This window comes from Anarhichas minor, unplaced genomic scaffold (genome assembly GCF_050575085.1).
Source record: "Anarhichas minor isolate MPS153535 unplaced genomic scaffold, ASM5057508v1 ptg000028l, whole genome shotgun sequence".
NCBI classification, from domain to species: domain Eukaryota; kingdom Metazoa; phylum Chordata; class Actinopteri; order Perciformes; family Anarhichadidae; genus Anarhichas; species Anarhichas minor.
In genome coordinates this window covers 14,092,819-14,109,320 of record NW_027466474.1, presented here as the reverse complement: position 1 = coordinate 14,109,320, position 16,502 = coordinate 14,092,819, and the positions used below count along the sequence as shown (strand labels likewise).

At 42.3% G+C, this 16,502-nt stretch overlaps 3 protein-coding genes across 3 annotated transcripts; 2 read left to right on the top strand and 1 right to left on the bottom strand.

Annotated features, from left to right (window-relative positions):
* The first annotated feature begins 24 nt into the window (after positions 1-24).
* nxt2 (nuclear transport factor 2-like export factor 2) lies at positions 25-1,866 on the top strand. The gene is made up of 4 exons (XM_076103094.1): positions 25-190; positions 380-466; positions 793-937; positions 1,126-1,866. Exons 1-4 carry the CDS (start codon positions 176-178, stop codon positions 1,308-1,310), a joined length of 432 nt encoding a protein of 143 aa, XP_075959209.1. The 5' UTR covers positions 25-175; the 3' UTR covers positions 1,311-1,866.
* On the bottom strand, positions 1,352-14,133 carry acsl4a (acyl-CoA synthetase long chain family member 4a). The gene is made up of 15 exons (XM_076103093.1): positions 9,560-14,133; positions 8,116-8,674; positions 7,822-7,999; positions 7,107-7,216; positions 6,701-6,839; positions 6,416-6,566; positions 5,970-6,093; positions 5,762-5,833; positions 5,442-5,581; positions 5,155-5,327; positions 4,993-5,067; positions 4,718-4,906; positions 4,398-4,512; positions 2,873-3,030; positions 1,352-2,685 (listed from the first exon to the last, which is right to left on the bottom strand). The coding sequence occupies exons 2-15, from the start codon at positions 8,470-8,472 to the stop codon at positions 2,528-2,530; spliced, it is 2,139 nt and encodes a 712-aa protein (XP_075959208.1). The 5' UTR covers positions 8,473-8,674; positions 9,560-14,133; the 3' UTR covers positions 1,352-2,527.
* Positions 12,263-15,980, top strand: eif4ebp3l (eukaryotic translation initiation factor 4E binding protein 3, like). The gene is made up of 3 exons (XM_076103096.1): positions 12,263-12,677; positions 14,439-14,615; positions 15,405-15,980. The coding sequence occupies exons 1-3, from the start codon at positions 12,545-12,547 to the stop codon at positions 15,431-15,433; spliced, it is 339 nt and encodes a 112-aa protein (XP_075959211.1). The 5' UTR covers positions 12,263-12,544; the 3' UTR covers positions 15,434-15,980.
* Positions 15,981-16,502: the final 522 nt, after the last annotated feature.

Here is a 16,502-nt window from a genome sequence, read left to right as displayed (position 1 = left end):
ATAGTTGGTGCCCCGAGGAAGTAATACACCAGGCAAAATGGCGGCATTGGTTGCTAAATGTGCTAAATGAACAAGCGGAAGAAAAAACTAAATTGATGCTTGACAAAATTTCCCGCTATCCTATCTAATACTAGTCAATATATTCAGTATTGTTTCGATCCATATTCATGTTGTTATGGCGAGCACGCTGGTACGTTTAAATGCGACACGTGTGTGCTGAAATCAACCAGCTCATGCGTTGTTGTGCTAGCTAGCTAACGTTATATTTGAATGTTAATGTTTATTGTTACCTTTTACATTGAGCAGGCCTAGACGCCTTGTTCACGAGCGATAGGTGACTTTGATTTATTGTGATTTAATACGTGATTTTCCACTCCAGGATTTCAGGACACATGTCGATCAGTCATGCAGATATTCAGAAGAATTTGTCAACATTTATTACGACTGCATGGATAAGAAAAGGAGGGTGAGTGATGCTGCTATTTTGATCTCTGGATTGGGGAAAAAAAAACATCTGCAACATTGCTCCAATTATTTTGAATATTGTTTGACTGCACAGATATATTGGTCCTAAATGGTCACGGATATGTCTGATATAACTAACTAACCGTGTCGCCAATACATAGTTTGGTCACTAGAGAGCAGTGCCAATTTTACAGTTCAACAGATATATTATCAGATTATTTTTCAATCTCTGCACAGGCCACCAAAATTCAGTTTTGGTGTATCTGCAGAGCACACTGTCTGCTTGTGGTTGGTGTTATTGTTGATCTCAACGATCCTGTGTCCCAGAACTTGACCCGGCTCTATTTGGACAAGGCGACCTTGGTGTGGAACGGGAATGCGGTGTCAGGGCAGGATGCTCTTGGCGAGTTTTTTGAGTCGTTGCCTTCCAGCGAGTTCCAAGTTCAAACACTGGATTGTCAGCCAGTTCATGGTCAGTGTGGGGCAATCTCAACTTCAAAACATCCTATTGGTGATTCTCAAATGTTCTTAGAGTAGAGAGCTGTGCAAATGTGAAGCAGAGCAGAACAATATCATACATCTTAAATTAAAGTGACATTATCTTTAATAACGTGATGTTGTACTAATCCAGCATCAATAAACCCCTTTCTTCATTCACAGAGCAAGCAACCCAAGGTCAGACCACGCTGCTCGTGGTGACTGGTGGGACAGTGAAGTTCGAAGGGAACAAACAGCGTTTCTTCAACCAGAACTTTCTTCTGACAGCTCAGGCGACGCCCAACAATGACCAGCCTGTTTGGAAGATCGCTAGTGACTGTTTCCGATTCCAAGACTGGAACAGCTGAGGCTCTCTCCTCTGCGATGTATGGACACTCAACAGTCATGGTCTAGATACAGTTTCTTTATTTCCGTTTTTGTAATAAAATTAAAATGCCATGCACCACACAATACAAAAACAAAAAAAAAAAAGGTTTATTCTTGGAACGTTGAACAAGGCATGTGATGATAATGGAGTAATAAATACAAATAGGATCGCCAAACAACCAACTGTAAAGCAACTGTCAATGTGTGAAGTCTTAAGTTTTCATGATGCAAATCCATCAACGCGACAACACTTGACAACTGAAAAATATACAGAAAACACCCCTATATTAAAATTAAGACTCCACTTCAGATACCATCATACCCAAATGTACATTAACCCATGAACTGAAGTAAAACACGCACAGTATCACAACAAGTTCTGACTAGCTAATGCAAATAAGCATCGTAGCAATTTGTTAGTAGCAAAACATGCTTGATCTTAAATAAATACACTGCCCATGAGAAGTATGACAAAAGGTTTTTCTATACAAGTAACCCACTATTTCACAATTTAATAAATTAAAACATTTGCTTATCTTCCTGAGTCATTTATGTTCACACATTTTGGTCTCACCGAATAAATTGACACAATAGCAAAAGTATAAATTAAACAGCTGTCAGAAAAAGTGAAGTAGATTGAATAGCAGACACGATCACAAGCATGTTTAATTCTATATGATCGGTGTCAAGTGTATCTCTGGGTGGGGATATTTTCCCCTCAAGTAAAAGAACAATTGGCAGTAAAGCATGAACTATTTGTTTGTAACTCGATGCCACTTCTGCTCGACTACACAGGTACTGCAGACTGAAGGCACAGTAACATTAGTACTGCAAATGTACAAAAGAGCAATACAAGCCTCCCTGATGATTACAGTTATTATTGAATTGAAGTAACAGCAAAGCATCGGCAACATACGGGGGAACAGTGGTACTTTTTAAATTAGCTACAAACTGAGGGCCAGCGGATTTATGTGGTGGAAGTTATGTGCCGTAATGGTCTCGGACCGTTTTTCAAGAGTTGTCCACTTGAGTGCGTTTTCGTTGACAATAAAAACTCCTACATAAATAAATAGAAAGCAGGACACATTGTTCAACAGCTACAAGCATTTACAGCTTCTCTGTTCAAGACATTTTCATTTGGTGGTACACAAACAGCATACTGGTTACAGTGGGGACGCTTGGGTGAAAGTGAGCAAAGTTATTTGCCCCCGTACATTCTCTCTATGTGGTGGAGATAGTGGTTCTTCAGCTCTTTCCTCTTCAGCTTGAAGGCGTCTGTGACCAGGCCCGTCTCGGGGGTCCACGGCTCTGGAATCAGATGTACCTTCACCGGAATCTCAAATCGCTGGAGTTTAACTGTGTGGATGAAAAGAGAACAGCGACGCTCAGTATAATACAACGAAAAGCGCTCCTTTCTACTAAAATATAGCGAAAAGTGCATGTGTCTCCAGAGAGGAGGACAGATATAAGAAGTACACATAAAAGTAAAGATAACTAGTACAGCCATAACACAATATCATGAAAACACACGGCCACTTCTTACTGTTAGCAGCAACCTCCTTGATCTCCTTCAGGACCTCTCTTTCCATGTCCGGGTGGGTGCAGATCTCCTCCCATGCCCCCACGATGCCTCTCTGTTTGGCCAGATCCGTCATCCTCTTCTGGTTGGGAACCACGAAGCTGATCACGTAGTTCTGCTCACTGAAAGGATGCAGAATAGAAACAAGGTTGACAAAAGGCCACGGATAATAATGCACCTGTGCTCGCTGCTGAAAAGTTGAAATATTTAAAATAGTTGAAATAATCAGTTGAAGTCATATTGAAGTAGCCTTCAAATTACAAAACTGAAAGTTGAGATAGTTCGAAAGGAAGTGCTGAAAGAAGTTAGATTTAAGAGTAAGCTCTGAGGGAAGATGAGGTGTTGATTTAATTGTTAAGTGCGGACAGAAGTTGAACAACGTGTAGATTCAGTTGAAGTTAATGAGGAGCTGAAATGTAAGTCGAGGCGTAGGTGCTACAGTTTAAGTTGGAAGTCCTGAAATAATTCAGTGACTGTTCAAGTGTATGAACTGAAAGATGTCAGTTGAAGTGCAGGCTCAAGTGTGAGCATTAAAAAGCAGTTGGGAGTGAAATTGTGTAGGATCAGTGGAAGTGGTTAAACTTTATACGGGCTGAGGAAGTGTCAGTTCTGTCAGTGTCAGTTGAAGTGAAAGTAATTTTTCAGCTGCATTCGTCTTTCTCATTAGCCGACATTAAAGGTGAATTTCTGAACTGGGAAAGTTGAGAAACAACTACTGTTGCTGGGATATCTTAATTAATTTGATATCATAGATATTATTACGATATTTATTTATTTTTTATATTGTAGCATGCGAAGGCAGCGGTGTGATTATACAATATTAAATATGTTTAAATGGGGTGATGATGAAGTTATACTGAGATGAACACATTTGTTGTCCAAATGAATGACACGAGGCACACTGAAAACACACATTTTTAACTACATCTAAGTTCATGATATGAATATAATAATACATTATATAAAATCCCATGTCAATCTTCACAGTTGATGCTCATGGGTGGGACTGGATTGAACTGTAAATCATTTTTTCTTTCTATACAGTGCATATGGTTTTACAATATAAACAAACTCCCCACAGTCCAGTCAGTTTTACATGAATTATACATTTTGATCCATTTTTGAATCTTTTACATCTGCCATTTGAAATGGATATTTGGTTTAATGTGGTATGTGAGCAAATAGAGGAACAAAGAAATTATGATCATCACATGCAATGTCATCCATATTTGCAAGCTCTACTGCAGGCTGCATTATCTCCTCCTGCTGCATTGGATTTGCATATGAGAATAGAGACAAATATTTGTTTAGTAAATAATTATTTGTTCAACACTGCAGCTCTAAAGCACACGTGTACTTAAAGCTACAGAAACGTTGTCTTGCCACCAGCTCTTAGAAGTGAGAGCTGATTGACACTGCCCCAAATGTATCCACCCGGTAGTCTTTTACATTTCCTGTAACTTTGAACCTAAATAAATGACTTACTCACCTGTTTGCATAAGCACAGATGTTGTCTATGATGGAGCAGTTCTTCAGAGCGCACTCGACTTTACCAAGAGACACGTACTCCCCGGCCTGCAGCTTGACCAAGTCCTTCTTGCGATCTAAAAAAATTGGAAAAGGACAAATCTGTTCACACCGGCGCTCTTTTATCAAGCACGAACAGCTCCCCTTGTCAGAAGTTACAACCACAACGACGGCATATCAGTGCCATGAAATCAAGTGTGCATGGTGTGCCTTCCACAGATGCCATCATGATGACAAGCCGCAGGGCTGAGCGATAAGTTAAAAGGGAACAAACATACACACCCACTATTTGAAGACAGCCGTCTGCGTACATCTCTCCCACGTCTCCGGTGCAGAACCATCTCTGACCTTTGTCGTCCACGAAAAAGTCCTGGTCGTGGCCTTCCTGCTTGTAGTAACCCATGGTCACGTTGGGGCCGCCAATCAGGATCTCCCCTCTTGGGTTGGGCTCGTCTCTGCTGGTGTAACCACCTGTGGTTGGCAAATTACTAAAATATAATCACCCTGTCATTACGAAAATACTTGTCATCCTGTACAAACAGGTCTTTCAACCCTACCTTCAGCCCAGTCCCGGAGCCGGATCTCGCTGCAAATAACAGGAGCTCCCACGCGACCGGTGCTGATGTCTGCAACTGTGTAATAAGACACAATATCTTAGCAACACATCGGTTTATTCTCATCTTTCTGCACGCTCTCCCTGCTCTACACTCTCATCTTACATTCCGTGATGGTGCCTGCTCCACAGGTTTCCGTGAGGCCGTAGCCCTGACCCACCGGACAACAGAAGCATACGTTTATGAACCTCTGCGTGGCTGAGGACAGGGGGGCTCCTCCAGACAATATCATCCTCACCCGTCCCCCCAGGAGTTCCTTCACTTTCCGGAACAGCAGGCTGCAAAGACAAATTGCCGTGTGTTTTGATTTGAAGTTGACCGCCACAACCGCAATTTCTTAAAAAAAAAAAAAAAAAGGGGGGCACCGGAGGAGCCGCGGTGGTTTTTCTTACGCATTGCAGAGTGGCGCGTCATAGCCCCTCTCGATCTGCTCCAGTTTATATTTGTAGCCCAGCGTAAACAGCGTCCTCTGAACGAGATTCATCTCCTGCACTTTGCTCATCACATTCTTGTAGATGCGGTCCATAATTTCCTTTTAAGGAGAAAAAAAATAAATGTATACATTTGATAAAGAGTAGGTGAAAAAAAAAAAATAGTGTATAAAACTGAGTAGAAAAACGTAGAGAGGGAGGGAGAGAGAGAGAGAGAGAGAGAAGGAGAACAGAGTAGTGAGTGATCAACAGAGATACGAATATAAAGCAGGACTTCTTACTGGCACAGCTGCCAACACCGTGGGTCTGAGCACAGAGCAGTCTCCTTTACTTCCTCTCTTTATCTTAGTGGACTAAAGGGATTAAACAGAAGCCACAGATTACATTAGACAGCAACAATGATTTAAGCTCAGGGTAACAATGTATTAGTCACGACACCCAGGTGTGTTATGAGGAAATGCAGCATGATAAATACAAATGGTGTGTTACCTGGTCCGACAGTGTCTGGGGGGATGAGTAGCCGATCCGACAGCCATATGTGATGCAGGAGATTTCAGCTGTCATTTCCAGAACATGAGCCAGGGGCAGATAGGCTATGTAGGTATCATTAGGCCTGTCACAACACATGGGGGGGGGGGGGGGGGAGGTTAGTTACTACATGTGTTCTGTTTCTCTATCCAATTATCACACTCGGTATCTGTTAGTGTGGTCTTTCTGTTCCGGAGTCTGTCCCAGCACAGATTAAAAGGGAACGTTCTTCAGTTATCTTGTCAATAGATAAAATAACACGGGAGAGATGTGCGCTTCAGTAAAAGCTCTGAAGTAAGTTTAATCCTGGCTGTTGAACGATGAGAGGAAACCTGCTGCGCGAACTGCATTTTGCTAGCATTACAGCAGTACATATAGCACGTATACGGACTAATATTGAAACTCACCCAAGTCCAAGGATGCGTTCACACTGGCCCGTCATTCCCGCAATCAGGTTACTGTGGACGATCATGACTCCTTTCGGTCTGCCCGTGGAGCCACTGGTGTACATCACCATGGCCTGATCGGAGGGCTGGGGCTTCACGATCGCCCTCCCCACTGCAAGACAAACAAACACTTAAAGTACAAACAACTTCAAGAGCATAGACGGAGCTCAAAACTCGTTTTAAGGCAAGATTATCTATTGTACTGTGTGTGTGTGTGTGTGTGTGTGTGTGTGTGTGTGTACGTACTATTTTCGGGCAGCGCGCCAAGCTCCAGTACGGCCTGCATGCTATGGATGGACAACCCCGCTGGGTAGCCTGCTGGGTTCATTTTCTTCTGGTCCACGTAGATCACGTGCTTCAGTTTTGGGATCAGTGGAAGCACATTCTGGACAGTCAGAGAGGACAAACGCTGTTATTACAATCACACTATTTCATTTTGTAAATATAAATGATTTTTATCTTTGCTGACTTAATCTTTATAATGGACAGCAACTTGACCTACTAAATTTAAAAATAAATTTAAAAAACATCCACTGGAAAAAAAGAAGTTAAGAATCAAAAAAAGGCTGTTTGAGATATTATCCACATTTTGTTATATTTAATAGAAAAATGGCTTAATGCGTCTTGTGTGCGCTGTAAGGGATGAACTCACTTTCAGTTTAGTCTCCAGCAGTTCCACGCTGGTAACTAGGTGTGTCACTCCGGTCTCATTCAGTCCAAACGTGATTGCGTCCTCTCCCAGAGTGGCATAGAATGTCACCACTGTTATGAATACAAAACACTCAGTGTACCCAAAATAGACATGTAAATATATCAAACAGCAGTTATTATATTATCCACACTTGTACTGTAATATACACCCGGGGCCATCGACTACATTTGTCCAAAGTAGACACTGTGGGGGCCCGACTTTCAAATAAAAGAAGAAAAAAAAGAAAAAGATAGAAAATTGAAATCACTGTTTTCACTTTAAAAAATGTTTCCAAAATGAATGTTATTATTAGCCTCTATTAGTGTGAACAGACTCCTGAAAAACATGGAGAAATCCATAACAATAACTAGATATTTAACTAGAAAATGCTCTCAGACCCTCAGCAAGGAGGCAGTTCACGCACATATACGAGGTTGGTAAAATCATTCCTAATAAAATCATTTCCATCTCAATTGTTTCAGGGGTTACTTAAATATAGGAATAAAAAAAAAAATAAATAAAAAAAAAAAAAAAGCTTGATATCTGAAATACCGGAACGTATTTTTTCCCTACACATAAACCAGCCATGTGGGTTTTATATAGCTTTGCCGAGCCGTATGGACGCATACGTCGGTTGACCGTCACTGCTGTACATACTGTACTGTACTGTACTTACATGGGAAGTTGTGCCTGAAGCACGTCTGGGCTGTGATCATCCACTCCGCTCTGGTTTCACAAAAGATTGCAATGCTGCTTTTGGGCTGCTGTCCCAGAGCCGCCAGTCCACTGCCAAACTGACTGACTACAGAGTCCACTTCATTGTAGGAGAGCCATCTATACTCCCCCAGGATCAGCTGCCAAGGGGGGGGGGGGGGGGGGGGGGGGGGAAAGAGTCATTTGCAACATCAGACATCTTCGTCCTCACAAGCATCACTCACGAAAAACTAATCATAGCAATGGGAATCCTTACCTTTTTAAATACTTTCCCGCTGGGTTGAACCTCGTTCTCGTCACTCAGTACATCTCTGGTGCCGAGACAGTGTGCCGGTCCAAAGCGCTGCACAGCATGCTCGAACAGCTTGTCCAGCGTGTCCTTGCCCGGGAGGTCTTGCCTGGCTAAGGAGTCGAAGTGGTCCACGGAGCGGTAAGGCCCCTCTGCACAGCCCGTAGTGGAACGGGCCTTTACCCGCTTGGACAGGGCTTGTCTTTCCCCGGCCCCAGTCATGTAGTACCAGGGGAGGAAGGACAGGACGGAGTACAGCCATACCACAAGGTGGATTGGAAACAGGAGGATAGCTTGGAGGGCCGAGTCTGACTGGAGACCCATACTGTTCTCTGGAAGAGTACGTGTGGGGGGGGGAAAAAACTAGGTCGCCCTGGTTGTCAGACTAGTTTTGAATGGTGTGCTGGTCACAAAGAAGTTTAAAGCCTCAGAAGGAGAAAAGCCCCCCCCCCCAGGAGTAAACAATTTTAAGAATCCAACAACTGCAATATGGAAATACTTGGTCCACTCCACACGAATGTTACACCTAAAGTTGGAATAAAACAGAAACTGCCATTAGAGAAGGTTTATTCATCAAGCACATGTGAAACAGCTACCAAGTCAAAATATAGAGCAACGGTGAGTCAAGATTGATTTTCAACCCAAATATCAGTCATATGCCAACAGTTGTCTCGAAGAGGAAGTTGGTTGGTTAACTAAGTACGTCTGGTGGCACAGAAAAAAACAGAACCCTGACTAAACTGCGGTTTGTGCCTCAAACTACTCAGCTACTTACTAAAGGTTATCCAACATCTGGATCTGTACGCTGGCTCGAAACTACACTCAGTGCTCATCAGAGACTCACCTCTTGCTCTGTACCAAACATCCTCTGCATCTGTCACCTTTTAAAAACGCTCAGTTACATGCCCAACCTCCTAGGATGGCGTGTTTCAACTGTGCGAGCTCCCTCCACTTAGGGTTCCAAACTGTCTGCCTCACCACCCCCTCTGTGCGTTATGCCCAAGAGCACCGAGCTGCGGACAACCAATAACAATACTCTTGAAGCTCACCCCACTCAGTGGTCAGTGAAAGGCCACTCTAGGTCACAGCTCGCTAATAATAGCCTCAAGGCCAGGGTAGATCAAGGAGGGGAAAAAGGGAATATTGCACTTTTAACTAGTCTTCCACATTTGTATAAATAACCCCTACAGTGACAGAACAGGCTGAACCGAAACACCGTGAAACAAAGTAATTGTGGATTACGGCTGTCATGTAGGATCTACTTTGATGTCATATTTTAAAGATATGACTTCCACAACATTACACAGAAAGAGTGTGGGTATTAACATGACTATGTATCTACTCAGCTACATCATCTAATTTATTATAAGTAAAAAGTCAGACTGATGTAACCAACCCTCCCTATCCTTACTTTGTACAGTGTGATTCACATTTTAGTGAATCATTGCATCCAGCCGCGTCACACCCATGTCTGTATGTCTAAGAGGAAACACAAGTTAAAACAATACGCGTATTTCAATGTTGATTCATGGATAGACACAACCTGTCAGGCTTGATATCGCGTGTTAGTTGACTAGGAAAATGTCCAGCAAGCTACACTCCCTATATGAATGAGTCATTTCCGTGGCACCATAAAGTACCAATTTTGGACAAAATATAATACAACCCACATAAAGTAATATTATACAGCAGGAAATGCCGTAATTCAGTGTGGTTTCTCTAACGTTAACGCCACATACAAAAACATCATGTTCAAAAACGTCTTAATAAAATAAATTTAAAAAAAAGCTACCGTTATATTTAAATTAAACTCACACAATAAGAATGAATTAGAATGAGCTTTCTTTAATTCATCCTCCGCGTTATTGAGCGGTTATCTGACGATGGGCTGAGGAGCGCCACGGCAGACCGAGTGATGACAAAAGCATCCACACGCTGTTGGCACCGTTGGCAAGTTGATTAGCGTTAGCTCACCGAGGATGTAGCTGAAGCCAATTAAAACACAGATGAACCCTAACACAGGTCTACAGACAGATAAAGGCAGTAACGGGATTACGGTGACCAGCGAGAGAGTGATACCCTGCTTATCTGGCTGGCTCGAGGCATTCTTACCTTCAGCGGATGAAAACCGGGTCAGTCGTGCATCTCTTCAGAAATGACCGAGAGTTACCTTTTCAGTGGGAACTAGAAACCGGAAATACTACGTCATCTGATTCCATTTTTCTGGACCAATCAGCGGCCGAAGAAGGTCTTCCGTCGTCTTTTGTGTACGTCCTGTGCCGCGCGAGGAGAAAGCTCCTGCAGGTCTTGCAGGTCTTGCAGGAAGTAAGTACCGCCTCTGTCCCATACATCCGTGCTATTAGCGCTCGCATAGCCAGACACAGTGTTCTGTATGATGTCATTGACATCGCCGGTTTGTGTGTGTGGTCGTTTATGTTTGCTGCTGGCCATTTTGATGCCAGTGGCGTCATTTGTTTGTGGTGAAACAGAAGATCAGTTTTAATAGGCAGCACATCTGCATGACTGACGTCCTTCTACGATGCCACATCAGCTGACGTTGACACTGGAACTCTGTCAGAGACTATGGGCCCGCTAGAGTTAAAATACAAAGTTAATTAGCTTGCATTGTGTGACCTCAAAACTAGCGAGGAAGTTAATTAAGGTCCAATATGCAACGTACACGGATGTGATGGGGAGACTTGATTTTGTATCGCAATTAATTATTGTAGAAAAACAAATGAGAAACAGTAGTTTTAGGGAAGGGGATCTTTCATGTAGGCACTGGGTTAATTTACCACCTAAATGTATAAATATGAAATATACCACACAATTGCAGTAACAACTCCCTGGGATTACTGTATCAATACTACAGGGGAGTACAGTGATACCACAAGAGATGTAATCAGTATCGTTTGTTTCTGTCTTTGATAATCATATAAACATCCTACTATCTTCGTTTTATGCATTAGAGCAGTGGCCCCAATGTGTTCATGTCGATGTCGCCCTCAAGTGGTTGGTAAATGGGAAACCGGAATGGAGCTGAAAGTGTAAATTGAATTTACAAAGTAGTTTTGATTTTATAATTTCAAGTACATTTTTTCCTCATCAAACACATTTTCTTATTTATTTTTTTGTAGCATTTCTTCCTTTATATTGTTCATATATTTCCGTGGTTGGTTGTTGTCCTCATTTGTGTCCACTGTGTCGACACTAATACTTATGGACAAAATTAAACATTTCTATTGGCTGTTTGCACAGCTTTGGAACATGGATTCTGTTTTTCGTTCGTTTTTTATTTTGCTCCTCAAACACCTTATTAATCACCAAATCCAATGTACAACAAAGCATAGAGTAAGGTAATAACATAAGGTTCAATGCAATAGGCTCACAATCTAATCAAAGTACCGCAAACATTTAAAAAAAACACAAATAAAATAAATACTAAATGCATGTAATGTAAAGCAGAATAGATACATGAAATGACACTAACGCCCTTATTGATTGTTGTTGTTTGACGTCGGTGAGCGATCTGAAGCAGCTGTCGATGAGCCATCGTGAGAAACGTGCTGTCTGCTCCACACAATGACAACCTGTAGGGGGCAGTGTAGTCGAGAGAGTAACACGGATGAGGTGGCGAAGCGCTTGATTTGTGAACCAGAGAAGACACGGATAGCAATTATCTTTACGTTAGAGTTGACCCAACTCTAAAAACAATTCCATTTCTTGGTCATTCATTTTACCCTCATTCACCCAAAGAACAATGTTTGTGTTGCAATATACTACTAATACTACTACTACTACTACTACTATTACTACTAATACTGAGAAGAAGGTTTCCTGAAGGATATCAGCTTAAGTACTGACACAGGCGGTGACATTACATCTTCACGTTTTTAACAGTGTATCTTCTCCTGTAGTGTACAATAGCATAGCTACACAATGGGTCTTGAAATATATTTGTGTTCTCATCATAAAATTAGATAATCAATCAACAGAACATTATTTTTCTCCTTTGTTAACACCGCCTCTTTGGCTGTCTCTGACAGGAAAACATTCGCACCTAGCCGTTGCCCCACGTGTCTCAGCTGTTGCACAAAAACATCACGAGTGGCTGCTGCAGCAGCTGTGTGTAGTACAAATACAGCACATGGTAGCTGCTTATCGCGACGGACACGACCGGGGCCCCAAACTCTCGAGCTTGTTTTGAATTCTCCGTTTGGAAGTTACAGTCGCATACCGTTTACTCCGTTAGCTGTTAGTTGTAAAGAACCTACAACTTTGAAGTCAGTTTGTCTTTGTGCAGAGGCTGTGAGCGAGCGATATATATATAGCGGGTTCGACGACTTTTAAAGACGCTAGTCCCACTCCGCCTGCAGCAGTCACGCAGAAAGCTAGCATGTCGACCGGCACGAATGAAGCCAAGTGCTGCCCCATACCCACCAGGGTGCTCACCCTGAATGACTGGTCCCAGCTACCCGACTGTTACAGCCAGACACCCGGGGGGACCCTCTTCTCCACCACGCCAGGAGGTAAGAACTGTGCCACGCTGTCTCTGGAGGTTTCGTATTTAGACTACTTTTGATCTCCCGAAATGTGTTCATACCACGGAACTTGCCCGAAAAAAAAGTTTAGCTAAAACTCAACGGTTTGTACGTGGGTAAAAATGCCTAAAGCTCAGTCTCGCGAGAAGCTGCAAAGCAATACAAGCAAGCATAAAACAGCTGATAAAGGGTATCGGTTTATACTCAAACTATATTTAGCTCGACCTAACGCCATCAAATAACTATATTAAAAAGTAAACTGGGAACCAATAATAGGAGGAAGTTGGAGAATCGCCTTGTTGTTCACATTCTGCACAGTGACAGTTGTCCAAAGCCCTCGTGTTGTCAGCAAGTAATTTGTTGATTTTGGCAAAGTGAAGTGAACCAAACAGCGGAAGCACGAAGGGCTTTTACATACATCACACATAAGTGTGGAGTCAGACAGTTTTTACTTGTTTTTTATATTACTAAATGTCAAATTACTATCAATGCATACTACATAGTAACATATGTATATATTTGCACTGCTGACAGAACAATAGTAACTTTGGCTTACATGAGAAGATGCATGATTATTGGCATAACCATGACCAATAAACACATTGTGGGCTGAACACTTGTCTTTTGTTGCTGCGTCTAAAGACATGTAAAGAGGGTGGATGTGTCCAACTGCCAGAAGAGCAGAGTGATTGGCCTCTGCCATGTCCTATCCCCGCTGCTCTTTTACTTTGCATTTCAGGAACTGTAGAGAACATTCTGTACAAGTTAAGAGGGGGAGGGGAAATGCATAGAGGAGTATGAGCAATGTTTTATTTTTTTTAAATTTGCTCTAAAAATAAACAACACTGGTAAACACGCCATAGGAACCTGCTACACAGAGCGTTGACTTGTTTTCCCACCTTCTGTGCAACACGTTTCACTCTGCTGGGGCTATGTGTTGTTTGACTGACCCCCCCCCCCCCCTTTTTTTTTTTAAATGTAACTGCTCTGCACTCTAGGCCGCCTTGCAATGCATTGCTAGCACTATAGCTTGCATTCCAACGCTCTTTCCTCGCCCCAATCCCTCCCCCCGTCTCTGCTTTGCTTCCCATTGTCCAGGACATGCTGCTCACCACAGTTATTACATAACATGTTTTTCCTCGTGGCGAAGTTGAGCAGGTTCAAACTCCAATAAAGAGGCAGCAGTTCGCTCCTTGACTCGAGTTGTGTCCTGGTCAAACCTCTCACAACACGCCATTTATGACGCTGTTTGTCGCTTGGAGTTTGTCCAAGTCCTGACGATGACACACGAGTCATGCCGAGGCAATTTGAGATGTTGATAGCTGCAGGGTCTGTGTGGAGCTTTAGGCCGAAACCATGTCACTGCGAATACTCAGCATGTCGCATCTGCCGTTAATGTTAATGATTCCTTTCACCCAGTCAAAGAACAAACATGTGGCTTTAATCTCAAGGCCTCCCGCTTCAAAAAGAGAATGTTCTGTGCTCTGATTTCCAAGAACTCATGGCAGTGGCCGCCTCCAGCCCTCCCCTCTGCACGCACACAACCCTCCTTTTCCCATTCAAATCCCCTCTGGTAGAGGATAATGACACTTAACTCTCCAAATGTCTACATTGCCAACATGCAAAAATAACTATTATATATTAGATACTCCAGCATTCAGTTGGTTGTGTTTGTCTTTTAATTAACTTCACTTCCTGTTTGGAAGAGAGATTTGATGTTAAACACCAGACTTTCTTTTTGTCTCTCAGGTACCCGAATCATTTATGACAGGAAGTTTCTGTTGGATTGTCGAAACTCCCCTCTGGCCCGGACCCCCCCATGCTGTCTGCCCCAGATCCCCGGGGTGACGGTACCCGCTACACACAATATGGGGAAACTGCAGGATCTCAAAGAGGAGGCAGAGGAAGACGAGAAGGACATTGCAGGTAAACGTGCAACCATTTAGTTGTTGTTTTTCTCTGTGTTACAGAGTGGACTTAACTGGGAAACACCCATTTCAGAGTTTGTGTGTGCAATCACATGCATGGGTCCATACGTTTTCATGCTTTTTATGGTTCTATGAAATCGAAATATTCCCCACCATGTACAAGGCTTTCAAAACTAGGCTAGTGGTTGATTACTCAACAATCACTTTATATTTCATGTTTAACATAGGCTTCCCCTATCATTTTAGGCTGATAGTGTCAGCTGTTTATTTGTTGTTGCTAAAGGGGTTAAGAAAGATATCAACAGTTTGAAGCAACGGTGTGGTTTGACAGAATTTTCCGATAGCCTGCTTCAGACAATATATGAGTTGCTGGGAATAAAAGCCCTTATTTTAGCAATGATTCATGACAGTGTAACCAAAGATTTGGGCTCATGGGCAAGTTTAGATTTATTATTTAGCAAAATGCATCAAACCTCCATTGCTCCTGTCAGAAGGATTAGTGCTGACCCCCCCCCCCCCCCCCCCTTCCTCTGTCGCCCTTGTGTGGGTTGGTAAACACACAGGACATGTGGTGCGATCTGGATTTGCAAGCTACACCCATATAGTCCGATGTGTTTTGTTTGTTTTCTTGCCAGATGGGAAGGCATTGATAAGCTCTGTACTTTGTAGTACAGTCCGTTAAGGTGTGGTTGTGCTCTGACTGCAAACACAAATGTTAGCTGCCAGCTGATTGTCAAATACCTCCCCCTTCTTAATCTGAACTGTTCCTTCTCTCCCGTTTCAACAGATGACAACCAGTTTGAGATGGACATCTGAGCTCCAGTATTACCTCCTGTGGAGAATTATCATTTAAAACACCTCCAAGGTCATTCGTGACTGTAATGCATTACATATAAAGCTTTCTTTCACCTTTTTTAAATAAAAGCTTTTGTGAGGAACCAAAAAAGAATGGAGAAATTGGGGAACTGTAGGGTGTTTTTGACCCGAGAATAAGTGTTAAGCAAAGAAATGGTATTGAATGGGCTAATTAGTGGCTCACTCACTTCAGAGCTGCAGCAGGATTGAAAAAATCCATTTTGATTTCACTTTTTTTAATCTTTTGTAAATATCATTGTATAATGTAGCCTATTTTTTAAGTTGGGGAATACAGGATGATTACATTAAGACATGTAGAGTTTTTCACTTCAGGCATCAGTTGTTTTGTTGTATATTCCCCCCCCCCCCCCCAAAAAAAACAGATGGCTAACTTTCTTTGTGATAATATTGGGGGTCAGGGCCTACTGAAAATCAGCGCCTTCTCTGTTTTGTATGGTGGGAGAGCTGAAATGTGAATAATTTCAAATAAAGGCTATTCAAACTGCCAGCAATTGCTTGTGTGTATTTTATTTTGTCATTAAATGTATATTGCGTTCTATTTTAAACAATGTTTAGGACATTGTTGTTCTTTGTAACTATGCTATTAAAGTGTAATAAAACAATGTATGTAATGGAAAAGCATGTGGCCACAGAAACCTACATGTTTAATGAGTTGCATAACTGCCTCATGTATGGAATGTTATTGTACACCGATGGCGGGAACGCCCCTCACTTAGACACAGACTTGGTCCCTGTTGAATTATATAAACAGTTTAGATTTAGGCTAATTTATTAGCCACGTCAAACATAAGCATAATCTTATGTTGCACAAGATGGAATGTCGAACATATCTTAATAGATCATCTGATGATGCTCGACCAATAAAACACAAGTTTAATTAAAGATATAATTTTGAATAAGGGGAGTGAATTCAAAGTGCACCGTTAGCACACGTTGCTGAAAGCCTGAAGGCCATCCATGTACACGGGGTCAGGGCTAGGTACGCCTGCTTGTTCCAGCCACTGATCTG